The 23,554-nt window shown below is 35.1% G+C and overlaps 1 protein-coding gene across 2 annotated transcripts in view; it reads left to right on the top strand.

Moving 5' to 3' along the window:
- The window catches only part of ADAMTSL1 (ADAMTS like 1), a 488,758-nt gene that overhangs the window by 170,462 nt on the left and 294,742 nt on the right, over positions 1–23,554 (top strand). For both annotated transcript variants that reach the window (XM_055147244.1, XM_004600171.2), the window contains exons 5-7: positions 1,234–1,360; positions 12,235–12,309; positions 16,295–16,452. In XM_055147244.1, the coding sequence (XP_055003219.1) occupies positions 1,234–1,360; positions 12,235–12,309; positions 16,295–16,452 (360 nt within the window). The remainder of the gene's footprint in view (positions 1–1,233; positions 1,361–12,234; positions 12,310–16,294; positions 16,453–23,554) is intronic.

Raw genomic sequence — 23,554 nt, 5'->3', positions numbered from 1 at the left:
CACGAAGAGGGAAATCAAACCTCAAAGAAAGGTAACACTAGCAACCAGACTTTTGAAAGACAAGATAAACTGTTAGAGGCTTTGTAGAAACAATTATCTTCAAGCATAATTCCAGTTCTTATTTTGTTAAGATGAGAGTTGAAATAGTTTGGGAGTAGAATTGCTCATTTGACTTCAGACAGAACTAATTAGAATTATAGAAGCACAAGCAGGTACCATTTAGATTCAATATTTTAAACTGAATAATGAAAAGGAAAATAGAAAATATAAATGTGATTGTCATATTTAATAAAGTGTTATATTATGCTGAACCTGATTATGAGTAAGCATATATGTCTAGTTAAACATGTTTAGAAATTGATTACTTACTAGCCAAGTGATTCTGGCAAGAGTCATAGCCTCAAATCTAAAATGTAGATACCATGTACAATTGTTCTGAAAATTGTTCTGAGATGTTTTTTTCTGTGCTGTATAGGAAAGGACAGACAAATCAGAGTGTTGGTTATCTCTGCTACACTCCAGGCTAATCCTTTTCTCCAAGAAGACACGTATACATAGTTTTATTTCTGTGATTGTTTCTTTCGTCTTAGTTGAACTACCAGCTATAAAGCAAACCACTTTTTTTGTCATTCAGCAAATATTTATTGTTGACCTCAAATTTGCCAACAATTAGTCGAGTTGTTTGGAATACATCAACAAACCTAGGATATGAACGCTTACTCCAGACAGCATACATGCCAAGGAACATATGGGATATGGAGTCTAGTCATTTTTTTTTAATCCTGCTCTATTTACCTTGTGATTGTATTTTTTGTGATTTAGGTGAATGATAATTTTGACAGTAAAATTATTTTTCAATTAGGGTTCTACAACATCAGTACTTCAAGATACTTTTCTCTCTTACTTTCCCCCTTTTTCCTCATCTCCCTCTTCCTTCTAACTCCTCTTCTTCCTACTCCTATTTTTTCTCCTCCTCTTTCCCCACTTCTTCCCCTCCATTTTTCCCATTCCTTTTTCCCCCTCTTGTACCTCTATATCTGCTTATATTTTAAGTATGAAAAATATTTTCTTATGTTATTTTTCTTTCTGGGCCTCATTCATGCCACATAAATTAATGAGCATGTTTTATATTTCCTCAATAATGAAAAGAGGATAGCTTGGTTGTAATGGCCTTCTAGTGGCTTTCCTCATTAGTAGGCAGCTAATTGAATTGCACATCTCTCTTCCCTGTAGATTGTTGGCTGTGATCACCAACTAGGAAGCACCGCCAAGGAAGATAACTGTGGAGTCTGCAGTGGAGATGGGTCTACCTGTAGGCTGGTCCGAGGGCAGTATAAATCCCAACTCTCTGCAACCAAATGTAAGATGCAACACAGACTGGACAATCTTCGGGTTTGTTAGTTGGTTGTTCTTCCTTGGCTTGACTCTGGTGTGATAACATCTCAGCAGCTTGGAATATCTCTTTCCAAATTAAGACAAATATGAAAATATAATGAAGACTACATTTTTTTTTGTGGGGATAGGTGGAATCATTCAGGTTACTACAAACAGTACAAACAGTCCCAAGTATTTGCAAACCTTTCCTTTTGAGGTGTGTTAGCAGTGAATTATACACAAATCTAGGCTTATTCTATATGCAAACATAAATTTTGCTGCCTGGAATGAGAATGCACTGTATCTTTAACCCCTATCTGATTTAGAATGTATTCTAAATTTATGATTTAGAATGCTTGGTAGGATATAGCAGGGAGAGTGTGGGAAGGTCAGATCAAGTTCAGTTTTACCACTGTAAAATTAAAAAATTGGGTTTTCTTCACTTAAAAGTGAATTTTGATCAGTGCTTAGCACACATTCTTTCCAAGTCATTTCATTGTTAGGCAGTGATTATGTGAAGCCAAGCCATGTCTTAAATTTTGTGCATTTAAAGCTTTCAAGTTCAGTGATATAAATGCATGTGTGTGTGTGTGTGTGTGTGTGCGCGCATTCCAGTAACTTCATGAACTTCTCATTTAATCATTATGATAACCTTATTGTAAGGTTCTGTTTATTCCCATGTTACAAAGGAGATAACAAAAGCTTAGGTTAAGTGGTATTTTCAGAGTCACACAAATTTAAAGTAGTATAGTTCAGAGTTTAATCTCTTACTCATTCTTTTGGACTCTTCTAGATTTTGGCTGACTGTTTCATAACTGTTTGTAAAGCTCAAGGTAGATGGACCAAGATAGGATACTTCAATTGCCTGCCCTTCTGTATTCTACTAGAATAAACGGCACTTATTTTCATAATGTCACAACAAGAAAGTGAATCATAGAATAATTCATCATACTTTACATATTTTATCCCATATAACAATCACTGTTCCAGGTGCTATAGCAAATGATTATAGCAACAAAAAAGCTATTTCATGTATTTAAGAATTTGGAGAATTTAACCTTGTTTGGCATTTTGTATCCTGATTTTGCCATTATCCAGAAATTTTCACTAATTTCTGTACTTGCTTGAGTGTTTCATTCCATGTCTCTTCCAACTTGGGAAGATAAGTGATTATGTCAGTCTGGGATTGTTCTCTTGTAGAATAGTGTAGGGACAAACAACAATTTACATATTGGGAGGGGTGACTTAAAATGGACTATAAGTCAAGAAGAAAGGCAGTGAACTATTTTGTTGGAGAACTATTTTGAAAAGTCAGCAAAAAGCAGCTGCCAAAAGTCAAGAAGAGGGGGCGGGAAGAAAAACAAGGGACTTTCAAATACAAAAATATTTTGAGGTTTAGGGAACTCTCCACATTCTAACGCCCTTGCAGGCAGTGAAAAATGTGATTGTGAAGAAGTGGGGTGGGGGTGGGGGAGAGATTCTGGCAAAGAGAATAAAGGATGAGGTAAGTTTGACATTGATATATAATATAATTAGGCAAGGCATTTTCTTTGCTACTTCCTTTTATAAGGTGTGGGATGTACATAAGATGTACCTCCTTGTATAAGATGCTATCAGTCCAGCCCATAAGATGAACAATTAAAGAAATTAGAAGAAGAAAACAGAAGGATGCAGGCATAATAATTTGTGGGTCTCTGAAATAATGGTGGAATACATGACAAGAGTTGCATTTTAAAGGTGACTTATAGAACTTCAAGAATATTAGGAATGTTGGAACTCTTTCTAATTGTCTTTATAAATAACTCGATTAGTTCCTGTTATCTAGAAATTGTTAGATAAAAAAGATTGCATTCATCTGTACCTTTGAGGGCATGCTTTATGTTGGAGAATTCTTCCTTTGTTCCCTCTCTTGCTTCTCTACTTCCTGTTATCTTAGAGGAGTCTGAACACTCTGGTTATGCAGAAATCCCTCTTTCCTTGGTGTCTGACTCTGGAACAGTGATAGAGAAGCTTTAAAATGACAAACTGAAGCACATTAAGAGTCATAAGTCATGTCTAGGGCTGTGAGTAAGTATCTCAATGAAAAGTGCTCTAGTCAGAACTAAGAGTAGGTAAATTATATAATACACGACCTGCTGATTATCACTAATGACAAAATGCAATTGATTCATTTACCTTAATACTGATGATGCCTCATGACAAAGTGATTTATATCCATGAAGCCTGGTCTGTGCATGTACCTCACCACAATCTATAGCAGATGCTGAACTAGCTGCCTTATTTATGTTTTCTCCTCTCCAGAAGAACCTTCCTCCCTATATTTACAGACTGTGAGGTGACCTGCAGGCAGGGGAGATTAGGCTGCTCTGCAGGGCCCAGTGCACAGGCAGGTGAGAAGCTCTCTTCTGTAAAGAATCTGGAAGGTTTCTGCCAGGCCTCTTTGCGATCTGCCAAAAGGCCCAGATAGCCAGCCTCATGCTCCTCTCAAACTCCCAGCATTTGGATTCCCCGCATTGAACTCATTTCTTTGTACTTACATCCAAGTTTTTTCACCTCTCATTATCAAGCCTGGGGAAACAAAGAAAAACTGGAGAGTGGAGAAAGACTGAGATGGAAATGCCAGAAAGAAAAAAAAGAGAGAAAGAGAGAAGAACTTATCTAACAGATCAAGGAACCAGTTGCCTCTTTTATAAGGCAAATGCTACATACTTGTGGTGTTCAGTCTGTTTCCCTAGGTACTTCTGGTCTACTTTATCAGCTGAAAAACTACAAAAGACCAAATTTAGCTAACACTTACTATTTTTGATTCTTGATATTAAAGACTCATTTGCTCATAAAGTTTATGATTTTAGTCCACATTGTGTATTTCCCAAGTATACGCAGAATAGACAGAGCAAGTAGCATCCTATTTGCTGTTGATGCAGTTGAGGCAGAAGCTGCAGAAGTGGGTCTCTGTTTGCAATTTCAGATTCAATTAAAGCCACTTGACTCAGAACTGGAAAGTAGAAAAGTTTATTGGAAAGTAGAAGAAAGGAGTTCCCCAAGTGGGGAGGAACTTAGCATAGGAATAAGTTTAAAGAGTTTTGTGCAGGCCTTTTTAAAAGTCCTTTGCATTTCTTCTGTATCACTGTATCACTGTCATCTCCCCTGCTCATCGATTCGCTCAAATGGGTACCAGTAACGTCTCCATTGTGAGACTTGTTGTTACTGTTTTTGGCATATCAAATATGCCACGGGTAGCTTGCCAGGCTCTGTCGTGTGGGTGAGATACTCTTGGTAGCTTGCTGAGCTCTCCGAGAGGGGTGGAGGAATCAAACCCGGATCAGTCGCCCTACCAGCTATGCTATGGCTCCAGCCTCAATCAAAAAGTATTGTAGAGAATGCAGGAATCTACATGGTGGTTGGGCTGGTTTGAGTCTTTCTGGCCATCTGTCTCACGTTATTGTCAATATTATCTTAGTCTCTCTGTGAGCCTAAGCTCTGGGGCAGAATTTTTATGATGAACAATAGTTAACTCACTGTTCATCAGAAAAGCCTAAGGATTTGCCTGGAGTCAAAGATGTATGATGGGCCATCCAAAAGTAGGACTGCTCACTGCAGCTGGCAAGGGTAATTGAGGCTTTGTCTTTTACTACCAACTTGACATGTCAAGTTCTATGTATATCTTATATATATATCTGCAAACTTTGGTGGCTTTTTTTTTTGCTTTTTTTTTTTGATCACACCCGGCGATGCCCAGGGATTACTCCTGGCTCTGCACTCAGGGGTTACCCCTGGCAGTGCTCAGGGGACCATATGGAAAGCTGGGAATCAAACCCAGGTGGGCCTCGTGCAAGGCAAATGCCCTACCCACTGTGCTATTGCTCCAACCCCTATATCTGCAAACTTTGAAATCCCCTGACATCTTAAATCTTTCTTAAATCTTTCTCTATGGAACAGAAACACTAAGTTATAACACGATAAAAAGAAATCGCTAATACCTGACTGTGCTGTTCAATCTATGGTTTATGCTGATTTGTAGTGTCTCAGGGGAAACATACTCTCAAACTATCACTCTGGTTCACAGGTTTTTGAAGACATGCTTATAATAAAGTGCAAATCTGTATATTAGATTATAAAATGTCTGGATTTTATGAAAGAAGCACAAAACCTTAAAGAAATGTTCACCTTGCACCCAGTTGTTTGCTATATATGTGTGTGTGTGTGTGTGTGTGTGTGTGTGTGTGTGTACGGAACTTTATAAAAACCTCACATTCACTGAAATTTATTCATTCAACTACAAATGTGATTTACACACCTGCTATATGCTGAAAGGACTATTATAGTATTAGAAGCATGAGAAAAAGCAAAGCAAAGTGTTTTTCTTGGGGCTTACATGCTAGGAAGAGTAACAGATGAAAAAACAAAACAAATAAAATGCATGCATATGTCAGTGGTAATAGGAGTCACGGGGAAAATAGTGAAGCCAGGAAGAGGGGTGGAGACAGATATGGGCTCCCAACCAAGGATGTTGCAAGGGAGTTGCAATCTTCAATAGGAATTGTAAGAAATCACTAGTTAGATAGCATTAGAGCCAAAATCTCAAGAAGGTACTGGTAGGACATCGTGCCAATGGTCAGGCATAGAGAAATACTAGTACAAAGACCCCAGAGGTAGCTACATTATTGACACACTTCTTGAAGATCAAAGCCAGAATGACTGAAATAAAGGAATTTTTCATATGATTAGAGGAAATGATAAGAGCAGAGGGGTGGTAAGGAAAGAGGAAAAATCGTTTAGATACTGTAGGATTTGGTAAGGACTTGGTGCTTTTAATATGGATGAGATGAAAAATGACTGGAGGATTTGGAACAGAGAACTGATCCAGTTCACTTGTTTAAGGATCACTTTTGCACTGTGTTGAGAATGAACTCTATTGAGTCCAACTACAAAAATAAGAAAATAATTTTGGATGCTGTTCCAGTTAGCCAGTCTGGGGCGCTGAAGCTTGAGCCACTGGTGTGAATGATGGAAGTGAGAAGCATTTCAATTCAAACTATATTGCATTTCTTTGAATCCAAAACAGAACTGAAATATGTACCAGTTTATGTATCACTAAGAAAGAAAGAAAGAAAAAAGCTGCCATTGAAATGAAAAAACTTGACATAATGCACCTAACTTCTTGAATTTTATGCCATAGATTTTATAAATTATTTTACAGTTAGGCATATTTTATCATATATGACTCTTACTAATGTAGAAAAAGGAAAACAAAGATTTTCTTCAAGCTTCAACTCCTTTTTTTAACATTTCAGAGTCAATTTCCACATTTCATCCAGGTATTTGTAAGAGCATTTAAAAATAATCCACAAAATGAAGAAAATTTATTATCATTTAAATCAAATTTGTTAAGATAAGGACATGAACTATAGTTTAGCAGGTAGGGCACTTGTTCATGCAGGTTCAAATCGGTACCCTATAAGGTCCCCAAACTTAGCCAGGAATGATTCCTGAGTGCAGAGCCAGGAATAAACCCTGAGCACCACTGGGTGTGGCCCCCAAACAGACAAAAAAGGACAAAAATAACCAATGCTTCCATGAATGAAGGGGAAAAGGAAGTCTCGTCCACTGATGGTGGGATGGTAAAGTCAACTGGATTTACCTTTTTAGAAAACAATATTTCTCAAAACATTTTGAAAACAAAACATTTCTCAAAAACTTCAGAACTAGTCCTCCATGTGATCCAACAATTCCACTTTTGGACATCTATCACAAGGGCTGAAAACTCTGTTCATATAAAAACATTTATATCCCTATGCTCATTGTAGCATTCTTTAAAAATGTCTTATAGGGCCAAAGTGATAGTATAGCAAATAGGGCACTTGCCTTGCACTCAGCCAACTCAGATTCTATCTCTGTCACTCTATACAGTCCTTTGTGCCCCACCAGGAGTGATCCCTGAGCTCAAATCCAGGAGTAATCCCCCAGGACTTGTGAGAGTGGCCCAAATAACAAACAAGCAAAAGTTTACAGATTAGATTGTGTACATTTTCATATTAACATGGGATATCTTTAATATATTGTGTCATTCAAACTTTCACCATCTCAAGTTCTCTCCATTTACTTAGATCTTTAATTTTATCAGTATTTTTGTATTTTATTGTATTCATTTTAATTACACTTTTTAAATTTTTTGCAACTTTTGCAAATAGTATCTTATTTTTGGGGCTGGATCGATAGCACAGTGGTTGGGCTTTCGCTTTTCACTCGGCCGACCCGAGTTTGATTCCTCTGCCCCTCTCGGAGGGCCCGGCAAGCTACCGAGAGTATCGCACCCGCACGGCAGAGCCTGGCAAGCTACCCATGCGTATTGGATATGCCAAAAACAGTAACAATAAGTCTCTCAATGAGAGATGTTACTGGTGCCCGCTCAAACAAATCGATGAGCAACGGGATGACAGTGACAATAATCTTATTTTAATTTCTAAATGTATATTCATCTTTTTTTACTTTGTTATTTGAGATTCTGTGGTTTACAATACTGTTAATGATTTCCCATGCTGTATATTACTGATTTATTTTTGTATGTCATTCAAGTATATTTATAAATCTGCCAAACAATTACTTCAGAGAAATTTTGAATTTTCTGTGTAAACTATCATGTCATTTGTAGACAAAACTAGTCTTAGATCTCTCTTTTCAATTTGTAGACTGTTTTTTTACTTTCATGATGTGAATGTGCTAGCAAAGATATTAATCACATTGTTGAATAAATGTGCTATGAATAGGTGTCCTTGCTTTAGTCACAGTCTGATGGAAGAAGGAACTCAATTTCTTACTTCTAAGGGTGATTTCTTGGTTATAGAATTTTTGTTAATGCTCTTTATTCACTGAAGAAGCTTTTTGTCCAAAATTGCCAAGATCTATTATCATAAATGACTATTGAATTCTGTCATGCTTGTTTCAGCTTCAGTTAATTTAATCAAGTGGTTGTTCTTCCTTAAACTGTTATGATGGATAACATTAATTGTTTTCAAACAAAGAGCCAGTCTTGTATTTCTGAGATAAGTTTTATTTAGTCATGTTAGATTATTCTATATCTAGGTAACTGGATTTGATTTGTCAGTTTTTTGTTTGAGGATTCTTTTTTATATCTGTTCATGAAAGATGCCTGTGGTATCCTTTTCTTATAGCATCTTTGTGTGGTTTGGTTATGAGTGGCCTCATGCATTGAATTGGGAAATGATAGCTCTATTCTATTTCCTGGAAGAAATTGTATAAAATTGATGTCAATTTTTTTCTTTAAATGTTTGATAGTATTCACCAGCTAAATTTCTGTGCTAGAAATTTCTCTTTTGTGTGCATAACTTTTTGAACATATGGTATATAGTTATAGTAACTATTTTAAGTGCCTTTTCTAAGTTCTGTTGCTTGTTTGGTTTTTATTTTCAATATGAGCTATACTTTTTGGTTTCTTTTCATCCCGGTAAGGTTCATTTATAAAAACCAATTCCAGACATTAACATTTTTATCTTATTGTATACTAGATATTTTTGTGTCCCTTTACATATTTATGACTTTCATTATGGAAGCAATTTAATTACTTGGAATCCATTTGATCCTTTGGGTCTTAAAATGTGTTAGACAGGACCAAAGCCATGTTTGACCTAGTGCTAATTATGCCCAGCAAGACATTCTGAGTACTCAATGTCCCATGAATTATTAAGTTTTCCAGCCTGTATGTGAAATAAAATACTGTTCTCAACCATCTATGAGTGCAATATACTTGTTTCTTTTTTCTGGTCTTTTTCCCTGGTGGAAGGTGATTTCTTCACATGCTGATCACCATGAGTAAGCTGCTTGATGCCTATAGATATCTGAGATCCAAGATTTGTCACATTTCTGGTGTGCTGTGCTTTAAGCTCTAGCCAGTCCTCTTGTTTCTTTAGTTTCTTAGTTGTCTTTTTAACATAGGAACTCTACCTGGCTCTGAGTTCCCACTTCCTGATACATGGATTGGAAAACTCTGTTGAGATGTAATCTGAGGTAATGTTTAGGCTCAACTCATCTATTCCTTCTTGGGATTACTCCAATGTGATGGGTGCAGAGTTTTTAACCCAGACAGTGGACAATAAGAACTTACCTTCTTTATGTACTTACAGTATACCATCTTCACTATAACTCATAAATTGAGGGAATTTTTGAAAGGAACAAATATTCAGCTTTATTTTATTATTAGAACTATTTTAAAATTAATTACAAAGGAGCACTTTTTAAAAAATAAATGTATACAATGAAAATCTCCTAGAGATTAGCAGACTACTTTTAGATATAGTCAATAATATTAGTAAAAGTTCTTTCAAGGGACTAGATAGATAGCAAAGGGACTAAGCCTCTTGTTTTGCTTATGGCTGGCCTGTGTTCAAACCCCATTACCCCATATGTTTCCCCAAACCAGCAAGGAGTGGTCCTTGACTGCAGAGCCAGGAGTTAGCTCTGAGCACAGCTGGGTGTAGACCCAAAACAAACAAACAAACAACCAAACAAGAAAATGAATATATTTGGCAGTGTTTCCCTACATATTTTTTTTTTATCTTAAATCTCTTTTAGGGACCAGTTTGTGGAACTATAGTGTTTTTTTTTTTTATTGCTGAGCTCATGAAACTTTCTAATACTAGGAGACATTCAAGTATAAATGTAAAATAAAATAATTATTTTATTTATTGCCTTGTGACTGTCAATTTATAATAAGTCCTTTTAAGAGCCATAGACAAACAGGTCATGACACACCCGACCTCTCTTGCTGTGTGCCACTGATGATTCAAGTTTGCACTAACCTGAGTAACTCCATATTCCTCTCTAACAAGGTAGTGGAGGGTATCCGGAAACATTTCATTTTTTCTCAGTCCAGTTTTTCCATTCCAATCTCTTCCTCCAACTGCCTTGTAGGTTCATTACCATACATTGGTGAATATTTGTGAATATATAATGCATCAGCGAAAAGATAGTCTGAATGCCCCAGCATGTGGAATTTGAATAACCCACCAAAATAAGAAGGAGACTGCTTGAGCCTTGTGTGGGTCAGAAAACTGCCACAAAGCATTGCAGGACCAAACAGAGAGCTTCTCTTTAATTTGCACTTTACTTGACCTGTGGATAAACAAAGACTTTCTATTTCGAGAAATCCCATTATTTTAGCTGCTTTGAATTTCTTTTGTAAACTTAAAAATCCATGTCCTTATGCAGTGCATTTAAAGCTTTGGTGGGATCAATCTGAAATTTTTGGTTTCCTTTCTATTTTTCCATGATGTATTGTGATGTATGTCACACATTCTGAGCTCTCTGAAATTCAGCCTTTTCTTCAAAGATGTATAACATTAAAAGCAGCCTGAAGGTCGTGGCATGAGTAGAATATTCAATATTGCAGGGAACTTGATAAATGAAATTTCTTAAGGGAAAGAATTGAGAGCCTATGATCTTTATGATTCATTCAACTGACTATATGGTAGGGGCCTTGAAGTGTTTAAAATAAAAATAAAAAAATAAATGCCCTTTCATTACCTGTCTTTAAGTAGATTTAGAATAAAGGGAGAAAGCAATCTTTCTATATTTCAGATTGTACATCTATCTATATCATCAGTTCACATCTCTATTTACAAATGCATTAGGAAGTATTATTTGTTTTAAAAATAAGAAAATTTAGGATCAAAGAAGTTGGAGAACTTCTGAAATTTATTGCTTGATTATCACCTAAGGTTCAGAGAAATTGCCTGCTTTGAGATTCTCATTATTTAACTTCTTCCAATGATAAGATAATGTATAAAAAATGTACTAAGACAATGTATAATGTATTAAAAAAGTGAGAAACAGAGAAACTCATAGAAATACTGAATGTGTTAATGTATTTTTTAGTTCCTAATTTTTCCTTGTTTTCTGGAATACCCTTTTGTCCTTTGATCTTAGGCTATTCATATTTATCAGAACTTTTGTTTCTATGCAGAATAGAGATGATACTGTTTTTTGTTGTTTTTATTACAAGTTTTATGTGAAGAAGCAAGCAGTATAATATAAATGGAAATAAAACTCATCTGTACCATAAAATATAAGACTATGGTCATAAATAGCATTCTAAGTAAGAATGCTTGTGATGTTTGGTATGTCTGTGATGTACCACTCATTTCATTAAACTATAGTTCTTGTGACTGTAATTGAGATTAATTTCTGTTGAAATTAATCTCAATTATAGAATACTGTGAGAAGTAATCCATTTTTTAAATGATCTGCAATGCAGTCCATTTTTTCCCCCTCCTAAACAGAGAAGGCAATTGTTAAGAAATATATATAACCATCTAGGGAACACTCACTAGTATTAGGTGTTAATAATGTGCAGGATATTGAAGGACTGCAAGGCAAGATTTCTGTCCTTAAGGGTTTAAAGAATACAAACACATGTATTTCCACCTCCTTTATCTATCCTACTCATCCAAGATACTCTCCCAGAGAGAATTTCAGGTTTTAGTATGTCATCTTTTGAACATTAAAATTTATTTTCCTTTAATAATACAGCTTGCTCTCATCCACAGATATTTGGGGGTATAAGACAAAGTTTTAAAATCAGAAATTAAATAATGTAAATTCATTTTTCAACATCATAATGCATAATTTGAAAGGCAAAATCTTTCTTGAATTCACTGACAAATGGCATTATTTTTTAAGTACATGTAATCTTGGGGTACAAGGAAATTTTGATTACCAAATATTTGGATGACATTTCAAACCTTTTTTAAAAGTCTGTTGTGGAGGCATTCAATAGTTTTGTGTTTTGTAAAATAATAGTTTTATTATTATGTGCTTTTAAGACTTCACTTTGTTTCTCTCTAGTGGAAGATACTGTGGTGGCTATTCCCTATGGAAGTAGACATATTCGCCTTGTCTTAAAAGGACCAGATCACTTGTGTAAGTAAAATGAGTTGTTTTCCTTTAGGTATTGGGAATTGTTATCATTTACTTTTTTATTCTCAGATGAGATTAAAAATACTAAAGTACAAATCTTTCAACTCTATCATAACATGATATTTTGGATGCTTCTGTTTGTATTTTTGTTACCTGATGAGATAACAGAAACCTCTGCAGTAATTATCTCTCACCACAGCCATCCTGAGAAAAATACAAAATAGATGCTCATAATAGAGTGTTCATAAGTTAATAACATGTTTCTTCTTTTGTAGATTTCTTTTGTAAATTGTGTAAATTTCTAATTTTCACTCTTCTTCATTACTCATTCTTTTTCTTGTCTCACCTCTCCTTTTTTTACTTCTCTATCTTTTATTTGGGGTCATGCCTAACTATGGTTAGGATTTATTCCTGGTTCTGTGCTCAGAGACTACTACTGATAATGCTCAAGGACTATCTGCAGTGATGGGATAGAACTGAGATTAGCCATGTATAAGGCACTTTAACTGTCTGTCCAGCTGCCTTTCTTCTTTTTTTTAATCCTACTCTCTTTAATTCTACTTTCTTCTGTTCCACCCATCACCCACACTTTTGTTTTCTATAACTTTCTCAATTCAGGAGACAAAGACTACCTTAACACTGTTATTTAGAGCAATTACATGTGTTCTAAATTAATGTCCTGTGTATTAAGATTATACAAGACCCTGATATCTTGTAAACAGCCTCTGGAATTCATGATTGAAGAGTATCCTATGCCTCAAAGATCAAATGGTAGCATGGCAATACCAAATTTTTTTGTGTGTAAAAATCTATTGTCAGTCATGTCAAGGCAATAGTATATATCCATATTGTTTTCTTTTTCTAGTACTATTTAGTGCTGTTTCTATGTAGCCTTGTAAATTACTAGCAGGAAATTATAGACTATCAACAATGGGCAAGAGGAGAGGATATGCCTTCTTCTCTGTAAAATTCCATTTCACTGGAAGATTACACTTCAGTTAGTCCCTTGAGGGTTTGTGATCTTCCCCACTGTGATTATTCCTGGGGTCCTGAGGAGCCATCTATCATCTTCTGCACTTTCTCCTCTCCCACACACATGCCCAGGAAACCAATTTAGGTAGCAAACATTATCTTTTGGCAAGTAGATTGTGAATGAAATCATCCTAGAAAGACAAACAAGAGGAAGACAAATTGGAGTCTATAAAAGTTCAAATAGCCTACGAGAGTCTTCATAAAAATAAAAATAGATTTCATGGGAGAGGTGGGATTTGAAAGGTCATGTGTAGTAAAGCTTGAAGTAAGGTATAGTTTAGGCAAAGTCAAGCAGCATGGGCAAGTCTTCTCATATGGATCAAAGTTCTTTCCCAATCCTGAAAAGTCTCCAAAATAGTATTCATATGTCAGACAATGATATGTGTGTGCACTATTACCATTCACATGATTTGTTTTTTCCCCTGTCAATTGAACAGAGGTAACTGCTGGTGTAACAACTCTTCTCAAGAACTGTATTTTTCTCCATAGTGACAGGCTAAAATAAAATATACAGTGCAAAGATTTTCACTAAGTGGAGGACTGCACCTTCAATGTAGAAGGAAAATATAACCCAAAGGAATATATTTAAAAGGAAAATTCAATTTGATAAATGCATTTGCCCCTCAGATTATGGGAGGTATTCCTAATTGTGCGAACATTTTAAATCAGGAGAATTGGCCTCATTTGGTTTAATTGACCTTGTTTCATTTAATTATTCTAAGGATTTCATAGATAAAACTGCAAATTGTAATCAGCCTATTTCTTCCATCTGGCCTACTATTGATAACATATGTGTAACTAAGAAAATTTTTGTTTTGATTTTATATTTGAAATATAATTTAGAGAAATTAGTGGGAGTAAATTTTACTATTTCTCTTGCAGTCCTTTTCCCTTTCTGCTCAGAAGCTGGTCTACTTTGTGACTTAGTATTTGGAAGCAACCTAAAACATAACCTGGCAGTCTGGTTCAGGCCTCACTCGTTTTTATATTCAGAAGTACTTTGAGAGGAGAGCTAGAAGGCCAAGTGATAAAAATGAATCAGATGATCAATTAGTTTATCATATGTGTTGCCAAAGCGAGCACAAGATGGTCAGTTAGTTTAATCTCCAGAACTTTTCCAAAACTAATTTACATCTTGTAGATATTGCCACAAATGAGTGTAATTGTCTGTGAGGCAGTTCAAAGAAGAAAGGTTGGAGTAAGGAGATTCAGCCCTTTGGATGTTAACGATTGTGGTTCTCCCACACGCCAATATTCCATCCAGTCAGATACTTCTATGAGGTTCTCACTGTACTGAGGTATGGAAAGAAAGCCTGACCTTCTCCTAAGCAAGAACTACACAGACTTCACCTGAGAATTTCAAGCTTCTACTTGAGCAACCTGTATTTTGTATTTGTTGATATTCCTTGTCATAGTTAACTTGGAGTAGGAAACATATAGCATTATTTACTTAAAATATTTTAGGTACTATCATATGTTCAGAGTCCTTTAAAAATACCCTTAACTCTAGCACTCCGGTCTTTAAAATATATGAGATTCTTATAGCTATATACAACATGTGTATACATATATATAAAAATATCTATATGTTACATATGTATCTGTGTTATATATACTTATGTAATATATATTATATATATGTGACAACAGGTGAAGCCTTTGTAATGTGAAACATGGGGTTGTCACTCAGCAGTATAGTGCATGCCTCACATGCATGAGGCTCTGGTTCAATCTCTGCCCCTTCCCACATACAAATAACAGGTAAGAAGGAAGTTATTGTGATTAGGTTTAAGATAGGAGACTGAGTAATACCCAAACACCTCATGTTGTTTTCTTTTCTTTTTTTAGCTGAAAAAACTGCTGCCCAAACCAACAGTTCTTATGAATGTTTTGGAAATTGTTGTTACTCAATCTAGCTCTTTTCATGAAAAGAGAAATAAATCTCCATTAAATCTGGCTTGCATGAGATTTAATCTTTTCTGAAACACACATCCAAATTACCCCCATCTGCAGGATTCACAGATTTCCTACAACAAAAGCACTCCAAAAACATTGTCATTGGCCAAATACAGAATGGAATTCTTTGGGAATCAAGAAGTTCTTTATGTTTTAAGCATGTACAAAATAAAATTGGGGGGAGGCAGAGAGATAGGATAGGGATTAAGCATTTGACTTTGATCCCACTGATTCTGATTTGAATCTTCAGCCCCACATATGGTTCCTTGACCAGGCATCACTCCGAAGTACAGTCAGCAGTAACCTCTGAACACCTTTAGATCTGACAACAAAACAAAGCAGAAATATAGTGTGTGTGCACAATACTGAATTTAGAACTAGAAAATTCTTTTAAGATGAGAACTAAAAAGGAGAATTATTCTGTCTATACTTTCTTCATTTGAATACTAGCAAACGTTCACTAAGTAACCAGATAGTATGAGTAAATAGCAGGTAATACATGAATGCAAAGTAATGTAAAAATCACACCAATATTAAGAGAACTCAGAAATGATCTCCTAAATCTCAGAGAAGAAAATAAGAACTGAAGAATAGTCTAAACCTATAGTTTTTAACCACTGGTGCCCATCTATAGATGTGAAAGGGTTGAAAATCACTCTTCTTCATTGAGGACAATAAGAGAATCATCCAAGATAGTTTAGTCAGAAGAATAGAGTTCTTGGAGTTCCCAGATTATATCATCTAAGAGTTAAATTTTCTGATGAGATTTTCAGATGAAATTATTTAAAACTCATTAGCCAAGCTTTAAAACACTTTTATCTGTCCCTGAAACATCTCTGTGATCCATAAGTGCCTGTATATTTTGTTTATGTCAGTCATGTAAAGAATGATGCTTCTCATTTACATAGTTCTAGATTTTGTTGCATGAAATGTGCTTGTAAGTGGTCTGTTGTAGCCCTGGGAATATCTTTCTCTGCTCTTCATGTGTTTGATTATGTAGATCTGGAAACCAAAACCCTCCAGGGGGCTAAGGGTGAAAACAGTCTCAGTTCCACGGGCACTTTTCTTGTGGACAATTCTAGTGTGGAGTTCCAGAAATTTCCAGACAAAGAGATACTGAGAATGACTGGACCACTCACAGCAGATTTCATTGTCAAGGTAAGCCCATATGGATTGAAAAAATCTCCCCTCTTTCTTTCAAGCTACATCCAAACTGATATTATTTATAACCTGAAGAGAGAAGAATGTTATGTTTGACATAGATTTAGAAAGTCTGTTATTCAGAAAATGTTTAATTCAAGGGTGTTGAGCTATATCCTGGACTTTGTAAGAACATAAAACATTCTTAAGGTCTAGGAAAATCCTTCTGTGAATATTTATGTAATGCACATATATTATGTGTATTTGTAGACATACTGTATATTCCACTCAAAAAGTCAACTTATCAGTGCTTGGGGAATATAAACAGTTTTAAGAACAACATACAGCCACTGACTCATATAGGTGTCCTTAGTCAAAGGGAAAGATAAACTAATGATCCATAGTTTTGGTCATGCTTCCAATTACAAGTTCAGTTTTTCTCTTGTACTAGCAACAAGACTAAGATGTTTCCTACTATCAGAGCTGCCCTATTCTTCAAGGTAATATAAAACACATTGCTGGAAGTAGCACACACATTTTGTAGGGGAAAAAATGTACACAATAGAAGAACATTTGGGAATCACAATAAAATAAAGTATATTTTTCCTCAGTAGGTCAGGAGGACATGAAGGATTTCAACTGTAAAGCTGTAAAACTTGTAATATGTCCAGGACTCCATAAATTTTTCATCATAGGACCTGGAGCCAGAGGACATTTGATTTAAGTTTGATGACCCAATGGCAACTGGAAATAAGAATGCTTATAAAAAAATATGCTAGGCAATGAGGATGGGTGGAAGAAGGGTTCCAGAGTACCTTCCTCTGTCTCCATCTGCTTGGTAGTTCTTTTTAATTCAGTCCAGATGACAATCACATGAAATGTGAAACAGAAGCTACAATCAAGGAGAACACACATAGAAATGATGCTAGAGGTAGTTAAATAATTTTGTCTAAACAGGCAGATACAAGGGCTTGAGAGATATTACAGCAGATAGAGATTAGCATTGCACAAGTTCAACTTGGATTTGACCCCCAGCATACATATGGTCCCCCTGAATGCAGAGCCATGAGTAATCCCTGAATCCTGTCAGTTGATGCCCCCCCAAACAAAACAATACCCCAAATAGGATAGCGTGGTAAAAAAAAATATGGTATATCTTTTTGAAACCCCTAAAATACTACTTAGAAAACCACTTATGTTAATTTTCTTAATGGCCTTTGAAGAGTTAATTTTTATTTATTTATTTAAATGTAGGCATACTTCTATTTACTTAGTCGTTGATTAAGAGTTAATTTTTTTTTTTTTGCTTTTTGGGTCACACCCAGCAATGCACAGGGGTCACTCCTGGCTCATGCACTCAGGAATCACCCCTGGCGGTGCTCAGGGGACCATATGGGATGCTGGGATTTGAACCCAGGTCGGCCGCGTGCAAGGCAAACACCCTACCCGCTGTGCTATCACTCCAGCCCCGATTAAGAGTTAATTTTTAAGTAATGTTTTTCCTACTTGCACAGTTCACAGCATTTTCAATGCATTTCATCTGTCCAGCTTCCTTCTGCACATCACCACTTAGATGTTCCATTAGCAAATACAATTCAATATGTCAAAACTAAACTTGTTTATACCTGAAAATCATTTTATCTTTTTTAGTTTTTGTCATATAGGCTAATACACTGTAAGCCCAGTAAAAATTTCAGAGTTATGCCAATTTCCCATTTTCTATACACTTCTAATTATAGCTATTTCTTCCCCATCCTACTGCCACTGTTTTTTAGTTTACACCTTCACATTTTCTCATTTCAAGTATTTCAAAAAATTCTTAATAACCTTTATAAATTCTGATCCCTTTGATAATCTGCCTTCAAATTATTCCTCCTAAAACTCTAATTCCTCTCTTTATAACCTTTCATTGCCCTCATTTCTACTCTTTATTTTTTTCATCTTTTTATTTATTTAAATTTTTTTAATTTTTATTGGATCACTGTGAGATAGTTACAAGCTTTCATGTTTGGGTTACAATCACACAATGATCAAACACCCGTAATATGGATTTCCTTCCTAACCACACCTTTGACTTTTTGACTTTTTTCTATCTTGCTTCACATAATGGAAGGGCTCCCAATGTCTTATACTCTCAAAACTCATTAATTGTTCTCTTTTCATTAGAGCACTGTGATGTACAATGTAGTTCATGTTAAAGTTTTAGTCATACAATGTTCTAATATGAATCCAATTGCCAGTGTGGACTTCCCTCCACCAATGTCCCCAAAGGTGCCTCCCACTAGTGCAGAACCCTTTATCTGCAATGCTCATTGCTGCTTCCTTCATTCATTCCTACTAACTCATACTGGTGTTCAGAATTTCTTTCTTCCAGAAACTTTCTGGATTTGATCCTAAATTGATATTTACATTACATCCCACACCATCGGTTCCTTGAAGATAGGAAATCATCAAAGAATCATAGCTATTTCTTCTATGAAAGAATCATCTCTTTGTCTTCACATTTCTTTAAGAACCCACAAAATACTAACATAGGTCAGGATCAATAAAAAACTTTGCCACAATTGCTAAAAAATGATAGATGCTGACTTCTTCATTCTTCCTGAAGGAAAGCAGCCTCATCTTTACCTTGAAAAGCTTGAACTCATGTGGATAAATCAGAGCATAATCACATCTCTTTACTTTTGGACCAGAACTCTCTTCAGTATTCTGTGTTGCTTCTAAGGATATATTTTCCTTCTACCTATAAATGTACAGAGTTGATGATAAAAAAAAATGGAGTTTGAAGAATATTTTGATTCTTTCCTAGGTACCTAGCATCCATACATATCTTCTTTCATAAATAGACTCTTTTCATTTTAGTAGTTTTTATATTATATGCCCTATTTGATGACTTAGCTTTACATTACAAATGAGAAGTAAATAAGATTTATTTTAAAATATCAGGAGTCTGGGATCAAAGAGATAGTATAGGGGTTAAGGCTCTTATTTTGCATCTAGCCAACACTGATCACATATCTTCTCTCCCCACCCCACCCCACCCCCGCCTTCCAGCACTGCCTGGAGTGATCCATGAGGACTGCCAGATGTTTCTCCAAATAAATTAATCAATTAATAAAATATCACAGACAGAAGCCAGAGAAATTGTATGAGGTTTAAGGTGCTGGGCTTTCATGTGTCTGACTCCAATTCACACCCCTGTGCCACATATGGTTTTTTTTGTACTGGCCAGGAGTGATCCCTGAACACTGCCAAGTACCACAGTAACCCTCGCAAACACGTACATATATACATATATGTATAAAACTTAATATATTCCTTCTTCCATTATAGTTTTAAATTATTTTACTTGCACTTAACATAAATCAGATATTTAGGAATATGTAGAAAAATAAAATTACCTTTCTCCCAGTGACTCTTCTTTTTTTTCAGCATTTGCCAGGAAATAGCTGAAATGAAAAAAAACATTCTTAATATTTATTACCTTTCATGATTTAGGTGCTTAGAAATTATGAGTTGGAAATCATTTTTTAGTATCATTCAAATTATATATTGCCATTTGTTGCAAATAATGTTTTGAAACTTCCTTTTTTGGCTATCATAAAAATTGGACTAAATTCCAAAAGGGATGGAGTTTGAGCTGAAAAAGTTGAGACTAAATTCTTATAGTGCTTTCTAAGTAAGCATTTCTTCAAAATATTTTAAGTTAATACATTAGTTTTACTAATATTTGTTGGCTGCACTGGGGCGATAGCACAGTGGGTAGGGCATTTGCCTTGTACGCAGTCAACCTGGGTTTGATTCCTCCGACCCTCTCAGAGAGCCCAGCAAGCTACTGAGAGTATCCCGCCCACGGCAGAGCCTGGCAAGCTACCTGTGGTATATTTGATATGCCAAAAACAGTAACAAGTCTCACAATGGAGACATTACTGGTGCCAGCTCGAGCAAATCGATAAACAACGGGACGACAGTGCTACAGTACTAGTATATAGTAATAGAAAGGCTAAACTCTCTAGAGTTTAGTGAATTCTTCTGCTTCTAGGATTTGTGACCTTAAGTAAACTGTTTTACCTCCTTGAACCTGTTTCTTCATTTGTAAAGTGAATATAAAATGTCTCCCATATAATCCTTGTTTGTAAGATAGCATTTATAAAAGAAAATACAGTAATTTTTATTCCTTTTCATCTCTTTAAAATGTTTTAATCTTCAACAATACCCTGTCTACAGAAAGGCAAAAAACTGTTTCTATAACAATGGTTAAAGGGTGATCAATTTACAAGTGGTACATCTAGGGACCTTGTGGCAGGTACAACTATGAAGACAAATGGGTATGAGAGCAGATTGGCTGTGACACCTGGCATCATTAATTTTTAGACAAGATGACCTATTAGTTGCCTGCTATGTGCATCTTCTCTGATATTGAAGACTAATGAAAGATAATAATGATCTTTCCAGATAGGAAAACAGTGGGAAAAGTGTGCAACTATCTCACAGTGATTCAATAAAATTTTTTAAAAAAGGTTTTTTTAGTCTTATTCCATCCTTTATTATCATTTTCATCTATGTGCTACTTGAAAAAAGCAACCACAGTATATGTTTATATATACATGTTTACATATACCTTTTGAAAAATGGAAGAGGAAATTTTATTATAGAAAAAGGTGATTGATAAGTAATCCACCCTAATAACAAAAAGGCACAAGATAATAAGCAATAAACATTCTCAGAACCAAGAACACTGACTTACAGTTCATACCCTGGTAACTAGAGAACAGTTATTTCCTACAGAGGATAATTTGCTAAAAGCAGTATATTTTTCTAGTCAAGGATTTGCTTAGAAAGTTTGGCTTCGTCCCAATTGTTGCCTAAGTAGCACGTTGGAAGTACTTAGGGGACTAGAAAGTTTGTGATTTCCATTTGTTTCAGTTAGGATATTAGGCAGAGATAATCCCTTCATATTTCTTTCTGGACAGCCTTGAGCTAGACATAATTCAGCACCCCCAAAATTTTTATGAGGGGAAATAATAAGAGGCACTTCTGAAAAAAAATCACACATGTAAATATCTGAGAATTCACCTTATAAAGAAAATTCATGCAACTTTCATTTATACCTTTCTTTCATACACTGTTCAATGCAGAAGAAAGGTTGGCAATTTTATGTGGTATTTCCCTTCTCTTTGTTTATAATGTTATTTGGGGGAAATCATTTTCAGATAAAAAAACATCTGAAATATTTGTGTAACTTTGTACTAAAATAAAGTGGACAGATAACAAATACTATTGATACTCCCCACAGGCTAATATGATTAAGAAAGTCTTTGTTAGCTTCTCAAAAGCTGTAAATCTTGGGTGTAATTGACATAATCAATTAATTTTCTATTGGAAGCTCAGCTTTAGGACGTGTTCAATCTCAGTTTGATTTCTGTCTGTTACTGGGCATATTCCTAGATGGCCTTCCCATGCTATTCAATTTGTGCTCATACAAATGGAAAATCACTATTAGTTCTGAAGAATTTAAATTAAATGTAGAATTTAAATTTACTGTAAGATTTTAAGTTAACTGTAAAAAATTTAAATTTCCTGTAGGAAAGATAAATAAATGCTAATTCATTTTTCTATTCAATTTATAAAAATAGCAATGCTCTCTATAACTCTACCCCTTTATACTGATATAAAAAGAATTTATAAATGAGCGAATTAGAATACAATGCATTTCTTAAGTCCCCACATTGTTTAGTCAGTTGCATAGCAAGATTTAAGATAGTTAGGTGGGAAAAAAGTGATGTATATATAGCCAATATAACCTGATTCAGCTATTTAAAAACATGAAATATTATTTTTGTGATGAGAAAATACTGAAGCAATTATGCTACCTGGGATAAGTTAGAAGTGAAAAACAATTATCAAAAGATTTTTCTCATATGTAGACTATTAAAGAAAGTGGTCATAAAATACAATGAAATTAACCTATAGACTCTGTCAAAAATATGTTAGTTACCAAGGGAAAAAGAGAAATGCTGTAGGAGGAAATGGTAGAGGGCATCAGTTTGATAGTGAGAATGACAATAGAATTTTGGTACTAGTTCAGTGAGGTATACACACATATCAAACTGTGAAGCTGTACTCCTTCTTGTAATTTATATAGTATTATAAACCAATGGGGGAACACCACAATTTTATTCTAAAAATATAGTGTCAGAAAAGTAGCTTTGCACCTTTCTCTAAGAACCAAGAATCTGCCCAGTCCTTGTCCTTCCAGCTACACTCTTTTCAATAACTATTTTCCACTCTGATCTTAGCACCAATATCTATCTCACTAGTAGATTCAGGTCTACTTGAATTTCTAGCAGCTCCTTCCTGATATATTTTTTCCCTTTTCTCTGTTTCTTAATCAACATAATTGCTTTGAGATAGACATCTCAACTCTGCTGTCCCATTCAAGGGTCATGGCAAACTTTAATGATTACCAACATCTCTCAGGCAACCTTGATCCAGGGGTCTATTCTGAACTTCAGTGACTTCTACTATTGGGATCTGGACTGAAATTCTAGAACTAGAAAACTCTGCCAAGAGTATAAAAGTAAAGTCTGTTAATAAATTCTAAAACTATTTTAATTTATACTCCTGAATAATCAGATATTTTAAGCAATGAATGATTGCATCTATGATTTGGTTCTATAATTCTTCCTAGAGAATCTTAAAAAATATGATGCTTCTGGATGAGGGTAGTTTTGTTAACAATATAATTTCTTTCCACAAATTTTATCAACATTTGGTGTGAATAATTAGTAACAGCTCCAAGAAAACTGGCAGAAGAATAGCTTCTAAATGACAACTATTCTAAGAATTTGTCACAACAGTGGTTTGCAGTTTCAAAATTACTTAAAAGAATCACAATTAGTATATAATTCACTGTATATTTAATCAAACATTAATTTATTCAAAAATTCGTTTGCCTCCTACTGGCTATTGCCAAACATTGTCAATGATGATGAAGTGGTGGTAAAGAAATATAGAGACAGCTTTTATCCAATGCACAGAACAGCTGGGGAGATATGCCTATAGATATTATATTAATAAGTATTTGTAAACACCTACTTGTTATAAGTAAACCACTATT

Source organism: Sorex araneus, chromosome 1, assembly GCF_027595985.1.
Source record: "Sorex araneus isolate mSorAra2 chromosome 1, mSorAra2.pri, whole genome shotgun sequence".
In the NCBI taxonomy this organism is placed as follows: Eukaryota; Metazoa; Chordata; class Mammalia; order Eulipotyphla; family Soricidae; genus Sorex; species Sorex araneus.
This window is presented reverse-complemented; position numbering and strand designations above follow the sequence as displayed.